Source organism: Megascapheus bottae, chromosome 35 (assembly GCF_031878675.1).
Source record: "Megascapheus bottae isolate mThoBot1 chromosome 35, mThoBot2.hap1, whole genome shotgun sequence".
NCBI lineage: Eukaryota > Metazoa > Chordata > Mammalia > Rodentia > Geomyidae > Megascapheus > Megascapheus bottae.
Window position 1 is genome coordinate 3,293,280 of NC_143543.1, and position 17,602 is coordinate 3,310,881.

The following is a 17,602-nucleotide window of genomic DNA, read 5'->3' on the forward strand; positions in this document are numbered from 1 at the left end:
AGCCAAACAAGCAAGCTGAGTAACTGGAGGTCTTGAATTCAAATCCTCAGCCCCCAGCTCAGTGATGTTCTTTCTTAATGTTCTCAAACACCTTAGCCATGCTCAAAACTCATTTAGCCAGGCACAGCCGGTGACTCGCGCCTGTGATCCTAAGAGGCTGAGATCTGAGGGTCTCATGTGTAAAGCCAGCTCAGGCAAGTAAATCTGAGAGTCTCTTTAGTCTAACCAGCAAAAAGCCAGCAGGGAAGACTGGCTCAAGAGGTAAAGCACCAGCCTCCAGTGAAAAAGGCAATTAAGGATGTGAGATCCTGATTTCAAACACTAGTAATTTGCACAGTAAAAAAAAAAAAAGAGGTGTGTGGGGGGAAGTGGACTAAATCATATCCCTATCTATATTTGAGTCATTTGCAATTGCAATGATATTGACAATAGAAATATTTATATGTACTAACTACAGAGAGTCCTGAAATGGAAAATATGGAGGGTAATGTGATTTTTGGTAAAATCTGAAAATACATATGCGAACATTGGGGAAAGTTGATCTCTGTCTGAGGCTGTGAATATTTTAAAATTATTATTATTATTATTATTAATTATTATTATTATTTTTGCCAGTCCTGGGCTTGAGCTCAGGGCCTGAGCACTGTCCTTGGATTTTCTCAAGGCTAGAGCTCTACCACTTGAGCACCACTTCTGGCTTTTTTTTTCTATGTATGTGGTACCGAGGAATCGAACCCGGGTTTTCGTGCATGCTAGGCAAGCACTCTAGGCCACACTCCTGGCCCATATTTTTAAATTATTATCTTCTTGCCAATATTCTAATAACTCAAAAGGTTGGATTATACAGTAAAATGTCAATACACTCATGGCAAACTTTTAACAAATATTAAGAAAGACCAAAAAAAGGATGGGAAGTAACAATGTCAAAATATAAAAGCGGAACCTCAGAAGTATGTGGTAGTAAGGAATCGAACCCAGGGCTTCACATATTCTAGGCAGGCACTCTACCACCGAGCCACCTTGCTGGCCAAGAAAAGACTTTTTCGTTGGCTTTTCTAAAGTTGCTTGTCCAGGGCTGCATCAATTCAGATTAATAGATTGATTTTAGAGATGATAACTTGAGCATGTTTTTTTTTTAATTGTTGTTTGTTTCAGTGAATTAATCTTATCAAACCACCGAGGACATAGATATCTTTTCAAGAATTTCCTTCTCCTTTTCCTTCTTGCGAATGGCTTTTCTTTCCCCTCCATTTTTCAGCGAAAATGCTAGAAGGTTTGGAGACATTTCGAAACTAACTTCTTGTATGTTTGCTTTCTATTTCTCGTTCCTTTCAACTATGCTTAGACTATGGTGGGTTATATATAATTTGATGGAAATATTTGACAGAACAGTCATTAAAAATGTTTGCTTCCAGTTGGAAGAGGGATAAAAATGAGATGCGTTTGTTCTAGCAAAAAATGATGAAGAGTTTTCTTTCTAATCTATGATATCTCACTATGGACAGAGTTCCTGGCAAGCGTTTGCATCTTCAAATGACCACAAGTTAGGGACTTTTTATTTGCTGAATCCCAAGAACCCCAAAACTCATGCACTTTCTGAATTAGTTCGACTGCAGTCTTTGGTCTTAAATGGGTTTTTTTTTTGGGGGGGGAGGGTTGGTTTTGTGCCAGTACTAAGTATTAAACTTCAGGTCTCAATTGGCTTTTTGTTTTTTTTTCACTCAAGAGCAGTACTCTACCATTTGAATCACACCTCACGTCTAGCGTTTTGCTGGTTCATTGGAGATAAAAGAGTCTCTCAGACTTTTCTACTTGGGCTGGCTTCAAACTCTGACCCTCAGCTCTCAGCCTCCAGAATCTCTAGGATGACAGGCATGAGCCACCAATGCCTGGCTTTAAATGATTATTGTATTTGTTTACTTTTTAGGTCGTTACATAAGAGACTTCAATTCCACAAGTATTTTGATTGATATTATTAACCCTTCCAGCATTCTCTTCCATCTTATTTTTGAGCCTGTGACACTTTTAAAGAAGATTTGGAAAACGGTGACTTCTTAGGTGGCTGTTCCTTGGTTTTTCAGAAAGGAAACCTAGAAGAAAGAAGTGCTGGTAACTCACCTCTGTAATCCCAGCTACTCAGGCCACTGAGATCTGAAGACCAAGGTTCAAAGACAGCCCAGGCAGAAAGGCCCATGAGAATCTTAACTTCAACAAACCACCAAAAAAGCCAGAAGTGAAGCTGTGGCTCAAGTAGAGTGTTAGTCCTGAACAACAAAGCTCAGGGACATCACCCAGGTCCTGAGTTCAAATCTTAGTACCCACTCCCCCATACCCCCTCCCCCCAAGAAAGGACACCAGAAAGAGTTTAATACCAGAGAGATCTTAGGAGAAGATTATCTTCCAATTTATCTAAAGAGCAAATTGTCCAGACTTAGGGGTGGATGTTTGGGTTAGGTGACGATGTACTTTCTGTACACAACTGCCATAAAATGGGCATCAAAAGTCTACTAAGGCCAGGCTCAGGCCTGTAATTCCAGCTACTCCGCTGGGAAGCTGAGACCTGAGGCTCATGGTTCAAAGCCAGCCTGGGTAGGAAAAGTCTGTGAGACTTTTATCTCCCATGAACCAGCAAAAAAATGCCTCTAGTGGTAGAGCACCAGACTTGAGCAAAAAAGCTTAGGCATAACGCCCAGGACCTGAGTTCAAGGCCCTACCACTGATAAAAATAAGAAAATGAAGGAAAACAAGTTTCATTTCTAAATGCTACTAACGAACTCTCAGAAAAAGGAATTATACTCATGATGAAATAAAAAGTAAGAGCTTTTTACTAAAGTCTGGCACTTTACCACTTGAGCCATTGATCTACTTCAGCTTTTTGCTGGTTAATAGATAATAAGACTCTCTTGGACTTTTCTGCCCAGGCTGGCTTGAAATCAAAATCCTCAGATCTCAGCTTCCTGTGTAGCTAGGACTGCATTGCTTAACTATAGTTAATTTTTTGTATTTTTTATTAAAGAATTTATTAACATTGATTTTTACATCATATTTCAAATGACATGTATAACAAACAAGTGTTCAAGAAGGGAATCTCTATATATAATCACTGGCACTTAGTTTTGAGAACATACAGTTAGGCTAAGGGTTTGTATATCATAGATACATATTCATTTATGAAATAAAACATTATGTAATGTCCTTACTAATTAAAATATTTTAGAGTGTCCATGAAATTCTTATCAGAAATCCCACTAACATTTTTTGAATTGAAAAAAAAAATTCTAAATTCCATACAAAATCTCCAGGACCCTGAGGTACCAACTCAATCATGAGAAAGAGAAAAAGATAAAATGCTTGTACTTCCTGATTTCCAAGTATACTATAAAGTTACAATAACCAAACCAGTATGATACTGGCATGGAGACAGACATATAGATCAGTGAACAGAATAGAGGTTCAACATTAACTTGTACGTACATGGCCAATGGATCTTGTTTAAAACAAGATCGAATAGGGAAAGAATTATATCTTCAACAAATGGTGTCAGAGAACCTGGGTATTCGCAGATAAAATGCAGAAATTGGACCACACATAGAATTGAACCGTACATAAAAAATCTACTTCAAAATGTATTGAAGACATAGATGTAGATAGGTGTGTATATGCGTATGTGTATATATGTATATATACATGTCTTTCTCTCTCTATATGTATATATACATGTCTCTCTATATACACACACATTGTTCATGGGGCTTGAACTAAGGACCCAGGTGCTATCCTGAGCTCTACTTCAGGTTTTCTAGTGGCTCATTGGAGATAAGAGTCTCATGGACTTTGCAGCCTGGCCTGGCTTTGAACCTCTCAATTCAGCCTCCTGAGTAGCTGGCAAAGATTTATATTTAAGATCTGTATCGATAAAGTCCATCACCTTGAACTTGTCTTAAGTGCTTGATTACCCAGCATTCAATGGGACTCTTGCTCCATATCCATAGGAGAGAAGCAGAGAAGTCATGAGCATGTCTCTCTTGTTATCTTGAGGCTTCCTCTATACACAATTTTTTGGACCTCTTTGTTCAAGTCAAGTTTCCAGAGAAGCGATGATGCGTTCATGCGTTGATTAATGTCAACAGCTCTTGGCCCCTGCATTTGGGGATTATTATTGACTTCCAATGACAATAAATCATGACACTCAGGGCTTCATAAGAAGAAAGAATGAGAGAGAGGAAGGACTTCAGAAAAGAGAGGACTGACCAGGCGTTCATGGAGTATTCCTGTAATCCTAGATACTCAGGAGGCCTCAGTCTGAGGGTGCAAGTTCAAAGCCAGCCCGGGCAGGAAAGTAAGTGAGACTCCAAGGAACTACCAAAAAACTTGGAAGTGGAGCTGTGATCTCAAGTGCCAGCCTTGAGCAGACACAGCACCCGAGTCCTGAGTTCAAGTTCCAGGACCAACACACACAGAAAGAAAGAGGAGAGGAAGGAAAGAGAGAGGCGAGGGGGAGAAAGAAAGGGAAGAAAAGAGAGAAAGGGGTGAGGAGGAAGGAAGAAAGGAGAAAAAAAGAGAGGAGAAGAAAGAAAGAAAAATGAGGGAGGGGAAGGAAAAAGGAAATGAAGGAAGAAAGAAAGGATAGGAAAGGAAGGAAAAGAAAGCAAGCAAGAGAAAAGAAAGGAAGAAAGGTAGTGAGGAAAGAAGGCAGGAAGAAAAGGAGGAGGGGAGAGAAGGAAGGATGGAGGGAGAACAGAAAGAAAGGAAGGGGGAAGGAAGGAGAGAAGGAAGGAAGGAGAAAAGAGAGGGGGGAAAGGACTGGAGCAGTGTGTTGCAGAGCCAGGCCTTGCTGAGGGAGAAGGGTCTGCTCTGGGCTGAGAGCACAGACAGCTGAGGAGGAGAAAGCTATTTGTGTCATGGAACAAACGTCTTTTGGTTTCCTTTTCCTCCCCCCCTCTCTTTTTTTCCCCTTCCCTCTGTCTATAAAAACCTGGGGTGACGTGGACATTCTGCACCTGTCCCCTCCCCACCTCATTGTAGCTGCCTCCTGAATCAGTCAACAAATGCAGAATGCTGGGGTCCTGGGAGCTGGTGTAGAAGGAAAGGAAAGGAAACTCAGCATGGGTACCCACGCAGGGAAGCCGACACCTGCCTTCCTAGTCTGTGCTCGGAAAAGCCTCCCTCTCTCTCTCTCTCTCTCTCTCTCTCTCTCTCTCTCTCTCTCTCTCTCTCTCTCTCTCTCTCTCTCTCTCTCTCTCTCTCTCCTTCCTTCCTCTCTCTTTCTGTTCTCCCTCCTTCCTTCCTTTCTTCCTGCCTCTCTTCTCCCTTCTTTCTCTTTCCCCCTTTCCCCTCTTCCTTTCCTCCTCTTCTTTCCTCTTTTCCCTCTCCTTCTCCTCCTCTTCTTCTTCCTTCTTGTCATTTAGCTCCTGCTTTCTCCTTCTTTCCCTTATCTTCCTTTTCCTCTTTTCTTTTTGTCTTCCTTTTGCACCTTCTCTTTCTCCTTTTCCTCCTTCCTCTTCTCTTTTTCTCCTCCTCCTCTTCCTCCCCCTCCTCTCTTTTTCTCCTCCTCCTCCTCTTCTTTCTCCTCTTCTTTCTCCTCTTCTTTCTCCTCCTCCTCCACCTCCTCTTCCTCCTCCTCCTCCTCCTCCTCTTCCTCCTCCTATCAGAAACAGCTAGATCTTCTATCAGAAACAACTCCATCACTTCAAGAAGATGGTGCCAGTCAGGAGAAGCTTTCCAGCCAGCCATGGTGGGTGAATGGACTCATGGATCCAAGATTCATGCTCCTCTAATGCTCTGAAAACCATGAAGGAAAAAATGGAGGAGGAACTAGAAAAAAAAAAAAAGAGGAACTGTGAAGTTGACTCTCTGGGCAGAGGAAGTAAAGAAGGGGTGCTGGGAGGGAGGGGAGGAGAGAGGGAGGAAGCAGGTTGCTGATGAAATACCATTTTACCCAAAACACCAACTGGACCCCAGAGGACCAGCATGGCTACGTGTGCCAACACACCCAGCACTAACTAACTCCCCACAGCCAGTCCACACTTATCGCCTGCCTGGGAAGAAAAGCAGATTTTCAGCGTCACAGGCGTGATCAATAAGCGTGTATGCTCTATTGCTTTCTTGCCTGGCCAAACTCACACTCAGCCTTGACTTTGTGTGTGTGTGTGTGTGTGTGTGTGTGTGTGTGTGTGTGTGTGTAAAATAGACAGTTCCCTGGGCCTGACTTGCAAAAGTGACACCTTTCTTGTGTGTGAATTACAAGGAGCGATTTCAGGACAACACACACACACACACACACACACACACACACACAGAATCCTGAGTGACAAAGACAGACTGTTGGAATTCTGATGGGTCACTGGAGGCCACAGCAAGAAAAGTCACAAGGTAAGAAACCAATCTTTCTGTATTATCCTAGTTCATTTGACTGGGGAAAAGGAGACTCGGCTAGTTTTTAAATGTTCATTTCCTTTGATTTTCTTTCATTGAGATCACAACTATTTCTGACATAAGCAAGGGTTTGGAGCTAATACTGATGGATTTGCAGCGTGTAGCTCCCACTGTATAGAGGTCAGCCATTTATCTTCTCTGTGGGTTGTTTCTGGTGAGCTGGGTTTGTCATGGCTGCTCTCGTGTCGAAAGTAAAACAAAGCTTCTCAACTCTCTAAAAGTGATCGCTGAGAAAAATGTGTGTGTCAGTGGGTGTTTGAACTTGAAGATTGTGAGGGTCGTTCTACAGATGGTTTATTCACCAGTGGAGAATCCATTTTTCAGTCATGAAGCAACTGGTGTGGTGTCTCCCTTAAAGCAAGAGAACTGGATGAAATGATCATGAATTCTGTATCAAAATTTAAAAGAGGTGGGAAGTCTTGTACTATGTCACTGCACACTTCCCGTACATAGTTTACATTTTCAGAATGTCCCCATAGTTTACATGTGGAAGCAAAAATCCCTTGGTACAATTTAAAGATGATTTAAATATTGGAATATGTGTACATTTTCTGTCACGTGGAGACATGGCTGGACCCTGCTGAAATCCTAACTCCTCAGGAGACCGAGATCTGAGGATTACAGTTCAAACCCAGCCCAGTGGTAAATTTCCAATTAACCACCAAGAAAGCTGGAAATAAAGCTGTAGCCAGAAAACAAAAGCTCAGGGACAGAACCCAGGCCCTGAGTTCAAGTCTCAGGACTGGCTGGGAAAAAAAGAACAGGAAAAAAGGGAAAAACATGTGCTAAGATTATATATAAGAAGCAATTGTCAGATTACAGATGACAGAGTATTTATAAACACACTTTGTTCTAGAAACAAAGTACAACCAACCTAGTATTTATTTATTCTGTCATTTGTCAGACAAATTCTTTGTTCTGCAAGCTCCTTAAGATGGCAGTATAAATAAATGTTCTTTTTTTATGTATAGGAAGTTATTTTGGTGTGAGTAATAAATAACTAAATATGACCTCCGAGTGAAGTTGAAAGAAAAATTCTCAGGCTTCTGTTTTGTTTGTGGCTGATTGAACTCTTACTGTTTTCTGAGCAAGCAGACCATCGAGTTGAAGAAATTGCAACAATTTAAAACAGCAATGGCTATTCAACAATCGATTATTATTATTTCCCAGTTGTATGAATTTGCCACTTTGTTTGAAGGGTCAATATATTGATTTTCATTTACTCAGTCTGAGTATCATTCCATTATTTATCATATGTATATATATATATATATTCTATGTAGAGAAATATATGTACAACCAGTCGTGTGTGTGTGTGTGTGTGTGTGTGTGTGTGTGTGTGTGTGTGTATGTGTTAACCACTCCTGAGCTTGAACTCAGGGCCTGGACACTCTCCTTCAGCTTCTTTTGCTCAGGGCCAGCCCTCTACTACTTGAGCCACAGCCCAGTCCTCCTTTTCTTTCTTGATTAATTGGACATAAGAGTCTCATGGACTTTTCTGCCTGGCTGGTTTTGAATCATGATCTTCAGATCTCTTTCTCCTGAGTAGCTGGGATTACAGGCGTAAACCACCAGGGCAGGCCAGAAATAATTCTTGCATGAACAGTACCCCAAGTTGAGTTTAAGGCACGACTGTTTTAACCACAATACCCATCTTTCATCTATATTTATCTTTTGATTAACTCGACATTATACCTCATGGTTTTTTTTAATATATTTTGCTTCCTTTTTAGTTTGTTTTTCTTGTAGACTGCTGGAGTTTGAACTCAGAGCCTCATGCTCTTGCTTGGATTTTTTTTTCCTTCCAGGCTGGTGTTCTACCACTTGAACCACACACCTTTCTACATCCATTGTTTTACTGGCTACTTGGAGATCAGAGTCTCTTGGATTTCTCTGTCAGGGTTGCCTTTGAACTGTGATCCTTAGGTCTTAGCCTCTTGCATAGCTAGGATTACAGGCATGAGCCACTGGTGCCCAGTTTATATCCCATAATTTTATAAACTATTCAAATGTGACAGGGCTGGGAGTTTGGCCTAGTGGTAGAGTGTTTGCCTAGTATGCATGAAGACCCGGGTTCGATTCCTCGGTACCACATGCATAGAAACAAGACAGAAGTGGAACTGAGGCTCAAGTGGTAAAGCTCTAGCCTTGAGAAAGTCCAAGGCCAGTACTCAGGCCCTGAGTTCAAGCCCCAGGACTGGCAAAATAAAAGTGCTACCTTGATTGGATGCATGTATTTAGTTTTCTGCATGAATGAAGTAAGGTGAATGCTTAAGTTATTCATGGGGGTTTCTGGATTTATGAAACTCTTATATATTTCTATTTTCTGCCATCAGTGTCAGGAGAAATAATACTACCCTCAAAACTCAACCTTCGAAAGACAAAGGAAATTGGATTCATTATTTCCAAACTGTTCTGTATAAATTGGTTCCTGATGGCTCTCACCTGTCATCCCAGCTACTCAGGAGGCAGAGATCTGAGCATCACAGTTCAAAACCAGCCTGGGCACTAAAGTCCATGAGACTCTGATCTCCAATCAACCACTAGAAAACTGGAAGTGGCACTGCGGCTCAAGGGTAAGGTGGTAGCCTTGAGTTGAAGAGCTCAGGGACAACGCCCAGGCCCAGAGTTCAATTTTTTTCTTTTTTTTTTTTGGACAGTTGTGGGGCTTGAACTCAGGTCCTGGGCGCTGTTACTGAGCTCTTCAACTCAAGACTAGCACTTGAACCACAGTGCCACTTACAGTTTTCAGGTGGTTCAAGTCTTATGGACTTGCCCTGCCTGGCCTGGCATTGAATTGAGATCCTCAGATCTCAGGCTCCCATGGAGCTGATACACTATATTCTATACATTCCAAATAACCTTCAACAGGAAAGAAAAAGACTACTTATCCCACATTTGACCATACCCACGGACACCAATCCGTGTTATTTGCATTCTGAGTCAGACATTTGAATTCTGAGGCCAAAAAAAACCCAAATATTTTTAAATCAGCTTCTACTTTCTGAGAATTTTTGGCTTTTTTTTTTTGCCAGTTCCAGGGCATGAACTCAGGGCCTGGGCACTGTCCTTGGGCTTTCCCAAGGCTAATGCTTTGCCACTTGAACCACAGCACCATTTCTGCTTTTTCTGTGCAGGTGGCACTGAGGAATCGAACCTAGGGCTTTGTGCATGCTAGGCAAGCACTCTACCACCAGGCCATGAATCAACTGATATGTTGAAAACATCGCATGTGGATGCACCTAGCAAAATGTATCTATAGCTAATCGCTGGTTGTTCATGCCTGCAATCCCAGCTACTCCGGAGGCTGAGATCTGAAGATGGAGGTTCAAAGCCAATCCGGGAAGAAATGTTTATAATACCCTTTATTTCCGGTTAACCAGGGGACAAAAAAAGCCCAAAGTTCAAGTGGTAGCACAAAAACTAAAAGGCAGGGCTCAGTCCCTGAGTTCAAGTCCCAGTACCAGCATACACATTAATAAAAGAAAAACTCTATCCAGGGACTGATTTATAATGAGATTCCATGAAACGTACTATTGGAACTGTAAACTTAATTTTTATTCATTTATTTATTTTTCTTAGTTAGGACCTAAGCCACCCAGCATTTTCCAAGGGCTGAGATTATAGGCATGTTGAACCCCACTGCTAAATTTCTTGAGAGGATACCTTGCTTATTTTCTCCCTTCTTCATTTGTATCTAAGTCCCTTTCTCACCTAATCAAATTGGCTTTGGAATGGAGGTTTGCTTTGACAAAGAAAATTAAGATGTTTTGTAGGGTAGGCATAGGATGTATTAATTATCACAGAAAACATCGAGTAATCCATCTGATCAGTTCATCATCTTTTTTCCCTGTCATACTTGAGTCATGCATAAATAAGGGCCTGAGGCATGGAAGAAGGAACTTCCTTGAGACTTTTCAGGGAAGATTCCAGGTTTAGTGGCTCGCATCTGTAATCCCAGCTACTACAGGTAGAGATAGGAACCAATGAGGTTCAAAGCCAGACCAGATTTCTTTTTTAAAAAAGAGAAGAAATTAGAGATTCTATCTCACCAAATAAACCAGGCTTCATTTTTCACAGCATCACACAAATCATGTGTTTGTACATTTATTATAGATGTTAAGTTTTTAGACACACATGTGTGAGGTGTCTTCTGATGCATGACTAATGAACCTTGACTCTTTTTATTAGTTGTACAAAGAGGTTTCAATTCAACATGTCAGGTTACGAGTGCAATGCATTTTTGACCCATATTGCCATCATTTTCCTTCTTTTTTTCCCGTTGGTCAAAGCTTCTTTAAGATAATGATACATCAATTAGGTTAATTCTACCAGACAGCATCCAGTTCTACCACTTTTAGTGTTGATAAGAAGCATCAACAAGAAGGAAGATTTTGTTTGCTTGTTTGTTTGTACAGGTCCTGGGGCTTGAACTCAGAGCCTGGGTTCTGGTCCTGTACCACTTTGAGCCACAGTGCCACTTCTGGCTTTTTGGGGTGGTTCATTGGAGATAAGAGTCTTGTGGACTTTTCCTGCTCAGGCTGGCTTTGAACCACAATCTTCAGATCTCAACCTCCTGAGTAGCTGAGATTACAGGCATTGGCTACCAGAGCCTGATTGAAGGGAGAGATTTTTTTTTCAAAGAGATGGAGCTTTTTCTTCGTGTAATATTTAGGGGAGATGTCATTGGACTGAAGTTTTATTTTCCTACTTGTAAACTAGAGCTTTTACTTGTAAGACTTGGTCTCAGAAATGCATTGAAGATGAATACTTTTGCATATATTACAATTGATGGATCAGCTAGATATCTATATTTCTTCTATGTATCTAGCTATTTTATCTATCCATCCACACACACACACACACACACACACACACACACACACACACACACACACGTTTTGGGCCCATAATGAAGCTTGAACTCAAGGCCTGCTGGTTCCTTAGCTTTTTCACCAAGACTGGTCCTCTACCACTTGAGCCACTCCTCAATGTCTAACTTTTTTTTTGCCAATGAATTGGAGATAAGAGTCTCATAGACTTTTTTTTTTCACCAGGCTTGACTTAAAACCATGATCCTCATATTTCAGCCTTTTGAGCAGCAAGGATTACAGATCTGAGCCACTGGCTAAACCTTGATATTTTGAATGCCTAGTTTTATAAAACATATAGTGCCCAGTAACAGATTTACGGTAATGTGTGTGTGTGTGTGTGTGTGTGTGTGTGTGTGTGTAAAACTCCATGCATGTCAGCCATTATTGAAATTGAAATGAGTGCCTCCCTCTCTCTCTCTCTCTCTCTCTCTCTCTCTCTCTCTCTCTCTCTCTCTCTCTCTCTCTCTCTCTCACCTTGTGCACTACCACTAGAACCACAGCTCTACTTTTGGACGTTTTTTGCTGGTTCACTGGAGATCAGAGTCTCGTGAATTGTCCTATCTCTGAGCTGGCTTCTCATTTTGATCCTCCGATCTCAGCCTCCTGAGTGGCCGGGATTAGCGGCGTGCGCCACCAGCACAGGGCCGTGTTCTATGTTTTCTTACAACCAGTTAAAAAGGCCTTTGCCTGAGAGTCTCCTTGTGTTGCCTTTTAGAAAATGGCTTCCTTGAGAGACAAAGCATCCCTAAGAGGCCACCATCAGGGGACAGTGGCCTTTGCTTTATTGTGTCCCTGTGAAGAAGAAAAATAAACATCCTGGATCCTTGGCTGGCTCACTCCCCATACAGCAGACGTATGCAAAAGCAAATGCAAACCTGGTCCGGATCCAGCTGGTTTGACAGATGGAAAGTTATGGAAATAAGGCGATCCTGCTTGCATAAAACACCAGTGGAAATGGGCTTTCAATTTGAATATCTTCAACTCAATTATTTCAGTAACCCAGGTGGGAAAGCACACGAGCTATTATTCACATGGCCAGCCTGAATCATCACGTCTTAGTGTAATCATTCCACGAGGGTATTTGGAGGCCCAAAGGTCACATAGCTGGCATCCCAGCTACACAGGAGGCTTAGATCTGAGGATCCCGGTTCAAAGCCAGCTGGGTCAGAAAAGCCCGTGAGACTCTTATCCCTAATGAATCACCAAAAAGAAAGAGAGACAGAAGTAGAATTGTGGCTCAAAATGATAGCCTTGAGCAAAAGCAGCTCAAAAACAGTACCCAGGCCCTGAGTTCAAACCCCAAGACACACACACACACACACACACCGAAAAGAGAAGGTATTTTGTTGTTGTTGTTGTTTGTGTTGTTGTGGGGGCTTGAACTCTGGGCCTGGGTGCTGCCCCTGAGTTCTTCAGCTCAAGACTAATGCTTTACCACTTGATTCATGAGGCCCCTTCTGATTTTCTCACAGTTCACTGGAGACAGGAGTCTAATGGACTTTCCCACCTCGGCTGTAGCTGGTAATACAGTTATGAGCAACTGACAGCCAGCTGGTATTTTGATTTTATCATTTGGAGATATAGACCCTTCAGAACCACAATGGCTACTTCTGAGAGCTCTGACGGCTGTTTGAAGGGAGGCCAGGAAGAGTTTGGGGGGGGGAGGTCTTATTTCTTAGTATACTTAACATAAATTCCCCCCTCCCCTTTAATCTACAAATCTTATCATGCATGGTGAGTCGTTCCTGTAATTCCAGATGTTAGGGAGGCAGAGGTCAGATCCGATACCAGAGAAGAAAAGAAAATCAAAGTAAAAAGCATTGAGGGAAAGAATTGCCATCTAACAAGGATGAGGCCTTGAATTCCAACTTCAGTACTGTCACACAAAAATAAATAAATAAAAAATAATGTAGATATATAAATAATTACTGATATGGCAATTGCTACAGGAGGTTCCAAATATTTTTAATATGTTTTCCAGCCAGGCCTGTAATCCTAGCTACTCAGGATCCAAGTTTGAAGCCAATGGAAGCAGAACGATTCATGAGACTTCAATCTCCAAATTTAGCACCAAAAAAGGTGGAAGTGGAGCTCAAGTGGTAGAGCCCCAGCCTTGAATGAAAAAGCCAGATAAAAGCAACAGGTCCTGAGTCCCTCTAACCCTTGAGCCACAGCCCACTTCCCAATTTCTAGTGCTTAATTAGAGATACGAGTCTCTTGGCTTTGTATTGCTCGGGCTGGCTTTGAACCTTGATCCTCAGATCTCAGCCCCCTGAGGAGCTAGGATTAGAGGTGTGAACCACCAGTGCCCACTTCACATAATTTTTTTTTTCCAGGCGAGAAAAAGTACTTTTTTCTACCCAACTAAAGTGCCTCTGAATTGTGTATTAATGGTTTTTTTTTTATTGGTATTGACATTGCCTGGAATTATTTGCTTTTTGGCTTCAGTTGTAACTATTATTACCTGAATCTTGTGTCAAACAAGTTCAAAGAATGTACTGGAGGGGCTGAGAATATGGCTTAGCGGTAGAGTGCTTGCCAAGCATGCATGAAGCCCTGGGTTCGATTCCTTAGCACCACATACACACAAAAAAGCTGGAAGTGGTGCTGTGGCTCAAGTAGTAGAGTGCTAGCCTTAAGCAAAAGAAGCTCAGGGACATTGCCCAGACCCTGAGTTCAAGCCCTATGACTAGCAAAAAATAAAATGAAATAAGACAAGAACAAATAAACTGCTCTATTTGCCTCCCTTGGTCTGAGTGGAGTGATGGCACTTTGTCCTTTTTGCACAAAAGTAAATTACTTTGACAAAATTCCCTGTATTTCCTGTGTGTCTACTCCTTTCTGACCTGGGAGTGTCAGTTATGCATTTATAACACTGGTCCATCCATGTCATTGCAAATGACAAAAACGTTGATTTCATTTCAGCTTCCATTTCGGTTGTCTTTTGTTTATTTTATTTTATTTTATTTTTACATTTCCCTTATCTTTAAATAATTGCACAAAGGAGCTCCAATTCATGTCAGTTTTAAAGTATTAGGAAACCAAGTCCTGGGGGTATCAGAAGAAAGAAAGAGCAAACTCAACAGACCAACAGACATTTCAGACAAGAGGGACCAGAATCTTCCATCCAGACAGAAGAAACAAAGGCACACTCTCTTACAGCTGGTCTCATTTGTTGTTGGTGGTGATGGTGGTGGTGGTGGGGCTTGAACTCAGGGCCCTGAGCTCTTCAGCTCAAGGCTAGCACTCTACCACTTGAGCCACAACCCCACTTCCAGTTTTCTGATGGTTTCTTTGGAAACAAGAGTCTCATGACCTTTCCTGCCCAGGCTGGCTTTGAACCACTAATCCGCACATCCTGGTGTCCTGAGTAGCTGGGATTACAGGCGTGTCCAACCAGAGCCCAGTGAGATGACATCTCTTTTTATCAGGCAGAGAGAGCAAAATCACACAGGGTAAGGGTCTTGGGGTAGTTTATCCTAGGTGGGGAGGGGGGAGGCAGTATGGGAACTAAAGAAAGAACTAATGATACTGAAACAGAGCCTTATCTTGCTAAGGGGAGGGGTGTTGTTATTTTTTAATTTTTTTTAACAGCATCTGTGTTTAGCAGATGTGTCAACATAAAGCCAGGGTCTCAGTTTCCAGGTTATCTCTTTTAAGGTATGCTTGGGGAGAGGGAGGGGGAGGTGACATGGTCCTGAATCTTATTTGTAGCCTGGCTTGTTCTAAGATATGGTGGTTTGGTGGTTGGGGTTGGGGGGGGTGATTTTTAGTCTAAGTCAGTTCCCCCCCAGTCAACACAGGCATCCAAAGCCATGTCACCGTCTTCTCCTCCTCCTCCTCCTCCCCTTCCTCCTCCTCCTCTTCCTCCTCCTCCTTCATTTTTCCCAGCCTCATGATTTTTTTTTTTTTACATTTTCATACTTCTAAAAATTTAGTAGACAAATTAGGCTGCTTGTGGTACTTTCCTGATTTTAGGGAAATGCTGGGTATCTACTGCTGAATTAGCTTGGCTGAGATCTGGCCCTACGTTCCTATTTCTTCTCCTTCCACGGTCAAGGTCAACTGGCCTTTAGGGAGATTTTTGCTATCCTCATTCCCATCTTCTTCCGATGCATCTTTGAATCACTACCCCAACACCCCGTTTTGAACAAGGCTGGCAGACTTTCCATAGGAAAGAACGTTCTAGAATGTTAATGGAGTTTGTGAGCATTAGCTTCCTGGGGCCAGGGTGAGGAAGGGCAGATTTTGCATTGGAAAATCTTCATTTTCCTTGGCCTGCCGTGTGTGTGTGTGTGTGTGTGTGTGTGTGTGTGTGTGTGTGTGTGTGCGTGTGTCTTCTGGGACTTGAACTCAGGGCTTGGGCATTGTCTCTGAGCTTCTTTGTGCTCAAGGCTAATGCCTTGAACCACAGCACCACTTCCTGATTTTTCTGAGAAGTTTATACCAGCTAAGAGTCTCACAGAATTTCCTGCTTGGGCCGGCTTTGAACCACCATCCTCCCATCTCAGCCTGGCTCTGACCTCTACTGTCACTGACAGATTCAGATGTCTCTGAAGCTGAGACTCCCACAAAGAGATTTGGGGGTGTTGATAGTCCCTTTCCCCTGGTTACTGCGTTATCATTGTCTGGGGGGTTCATTTTGGCAACCTGCATCCCCAGGCCCTGTCTTACCTTATCTTTCTTAAACCACTTACTTTCAGATGCCCTAAGCTGGGGGTTAGGAGAGAAGCCATTGTAGCCCATGCTAATCTGTCCAGTGTTCTCATCATAGTGAGAAACTGCTCTGTACTGCCAGGTACCCAGGGCCCAGGGGAGACTGGATCCCCAGATCGGATATTTCAGGTGGACTCTGGATGAACCAGGACGGAAGAGTGGATGTGAATACTGAACATGGCTTGCTCTCACTTCTGTGCCAATTCCCTTCCACCCTTCACTGGGTGTTCTCCTCTTCTTTCCTTTTCATTAAAAAATATACATAAGGCCAGACGCATGGCCTAGTGGTACAGTGCTTGCCTAGCATGCACGAAGCCCTGGGTTCGATTCCTCAGTACCACATACACAGAAAAAGCCAGAAGTGGCACTGTGACTCAAGTGGTAGAGCACTAGCCCATGAGAAAACTCAAGGACAGTGCTCAGGCCCTGAGTTCAAGCCCCAGGCCTGGCATATATATGCATATATTTAAATACTATATGTATATTTACATTTGTATAGTAGTATATTATCATGCATGTAGGCACATGTTTAATCACATTATATTATTTTAAATAATATACATGTATACACATACATATATGTGTATGAATGTGCACACACATGTAATACACAAAAATATATGTGTACATGTGCATGTATATCTATATGTGCATACTACTATGTGTATATATACATATGTATGCATATATAAGTATATGTATTTTTGGTACTTACAGCAATTATGTGTCTGACCCCACAGAACTTAGATCCATGGGGAAAATTCATCTTTTCATCTATCTATCTTTCTATCTGTCTGTCTGTCTGTCTGTCTGTCTATCTACTTACCTACTTACCTATTGCTTGTCCCAGGCCTTGAACTCTAGGCCTAAATGCTGTGTTTTTTTCTTCTCAAGGGTAGTGTTCTACCTCTGGAGCCACAGCTCTACTTCTTTGTCTTTTTGGTGGTTTACTAGAGTCTCATAGGCTTTCCTGCCCAGGCTGGCTTTGAACCTTGATCCTCAGATCTCAGCCTCCCTGGGTTGAGCCACTGGTGCTCAGATCCTTTATTTTTTTTTTTGAATAGAAGATGATACTGCTTTTCATATTACTTAGGTGAAGCATTCTTGGTGTTCATTGAAAGTGTGGTTCATCGGACATTTTGCCTCTGTTGTCTTTCCGACGAGTTCAAAAAGAAAGCAAAGGGGAAAGAAATCTATCTGCTGTTACTTAACAGCTCTTTCACAGTTTTAATAAACGGAAGTTGACTTACGAGCTAACAGAATGTCTGGTTATTAGTAATTTCCCTTTTTATCCGACACTGCTTTGACTAAAGAGGAAGAAACAGACATTGGTTAAGTACCAGGCACTTTGAACAAAAATATTGCATACTAATTCTCTCAACCTTGAGCTTCAAATTCAAGTTCATTGAGCTTCAAGTTCATTGAGATATGCATGCCCCCCCTTTTTTTTACAACCCCTCTGAAGACACTGAGTTACCTTGAAGGGTTTTTATTTTTGGTTAAGAAATGGTTTGCATTTATTTACCTAAGATGAGTTCCTGGTCCACTCACTGGAATGTGTGCGTGTTGTTTTGTCT

General features: G+C 42.0%; 1 protein-coding gene across 1 annotated transcript in view; it reads left to right on the forward strand.

Moving 5' to 3' along the window:
* Positions 1-5,654: 5,654 nt before the first annotated feature.
* Positions 5,655-17,602, forward strand: part of Irag2 (inositol 1,4,5-triphosphate receptor associated 2) — a 39,186-nt gene continuing 27,238 nt past the window's right edge. The window contains exon 1 of the mRNA XM_090324474.1: positions 5,655-5,734. Within this exon, the coding sequence (XP_090180600.1) occupies positions 5,732-5,734 (3 nt within the window). The 5' untranslated portion in view covers positions 5,655-5,731. The remainder of the gene's footprint in view (positions 5,735-17,602) is intronic.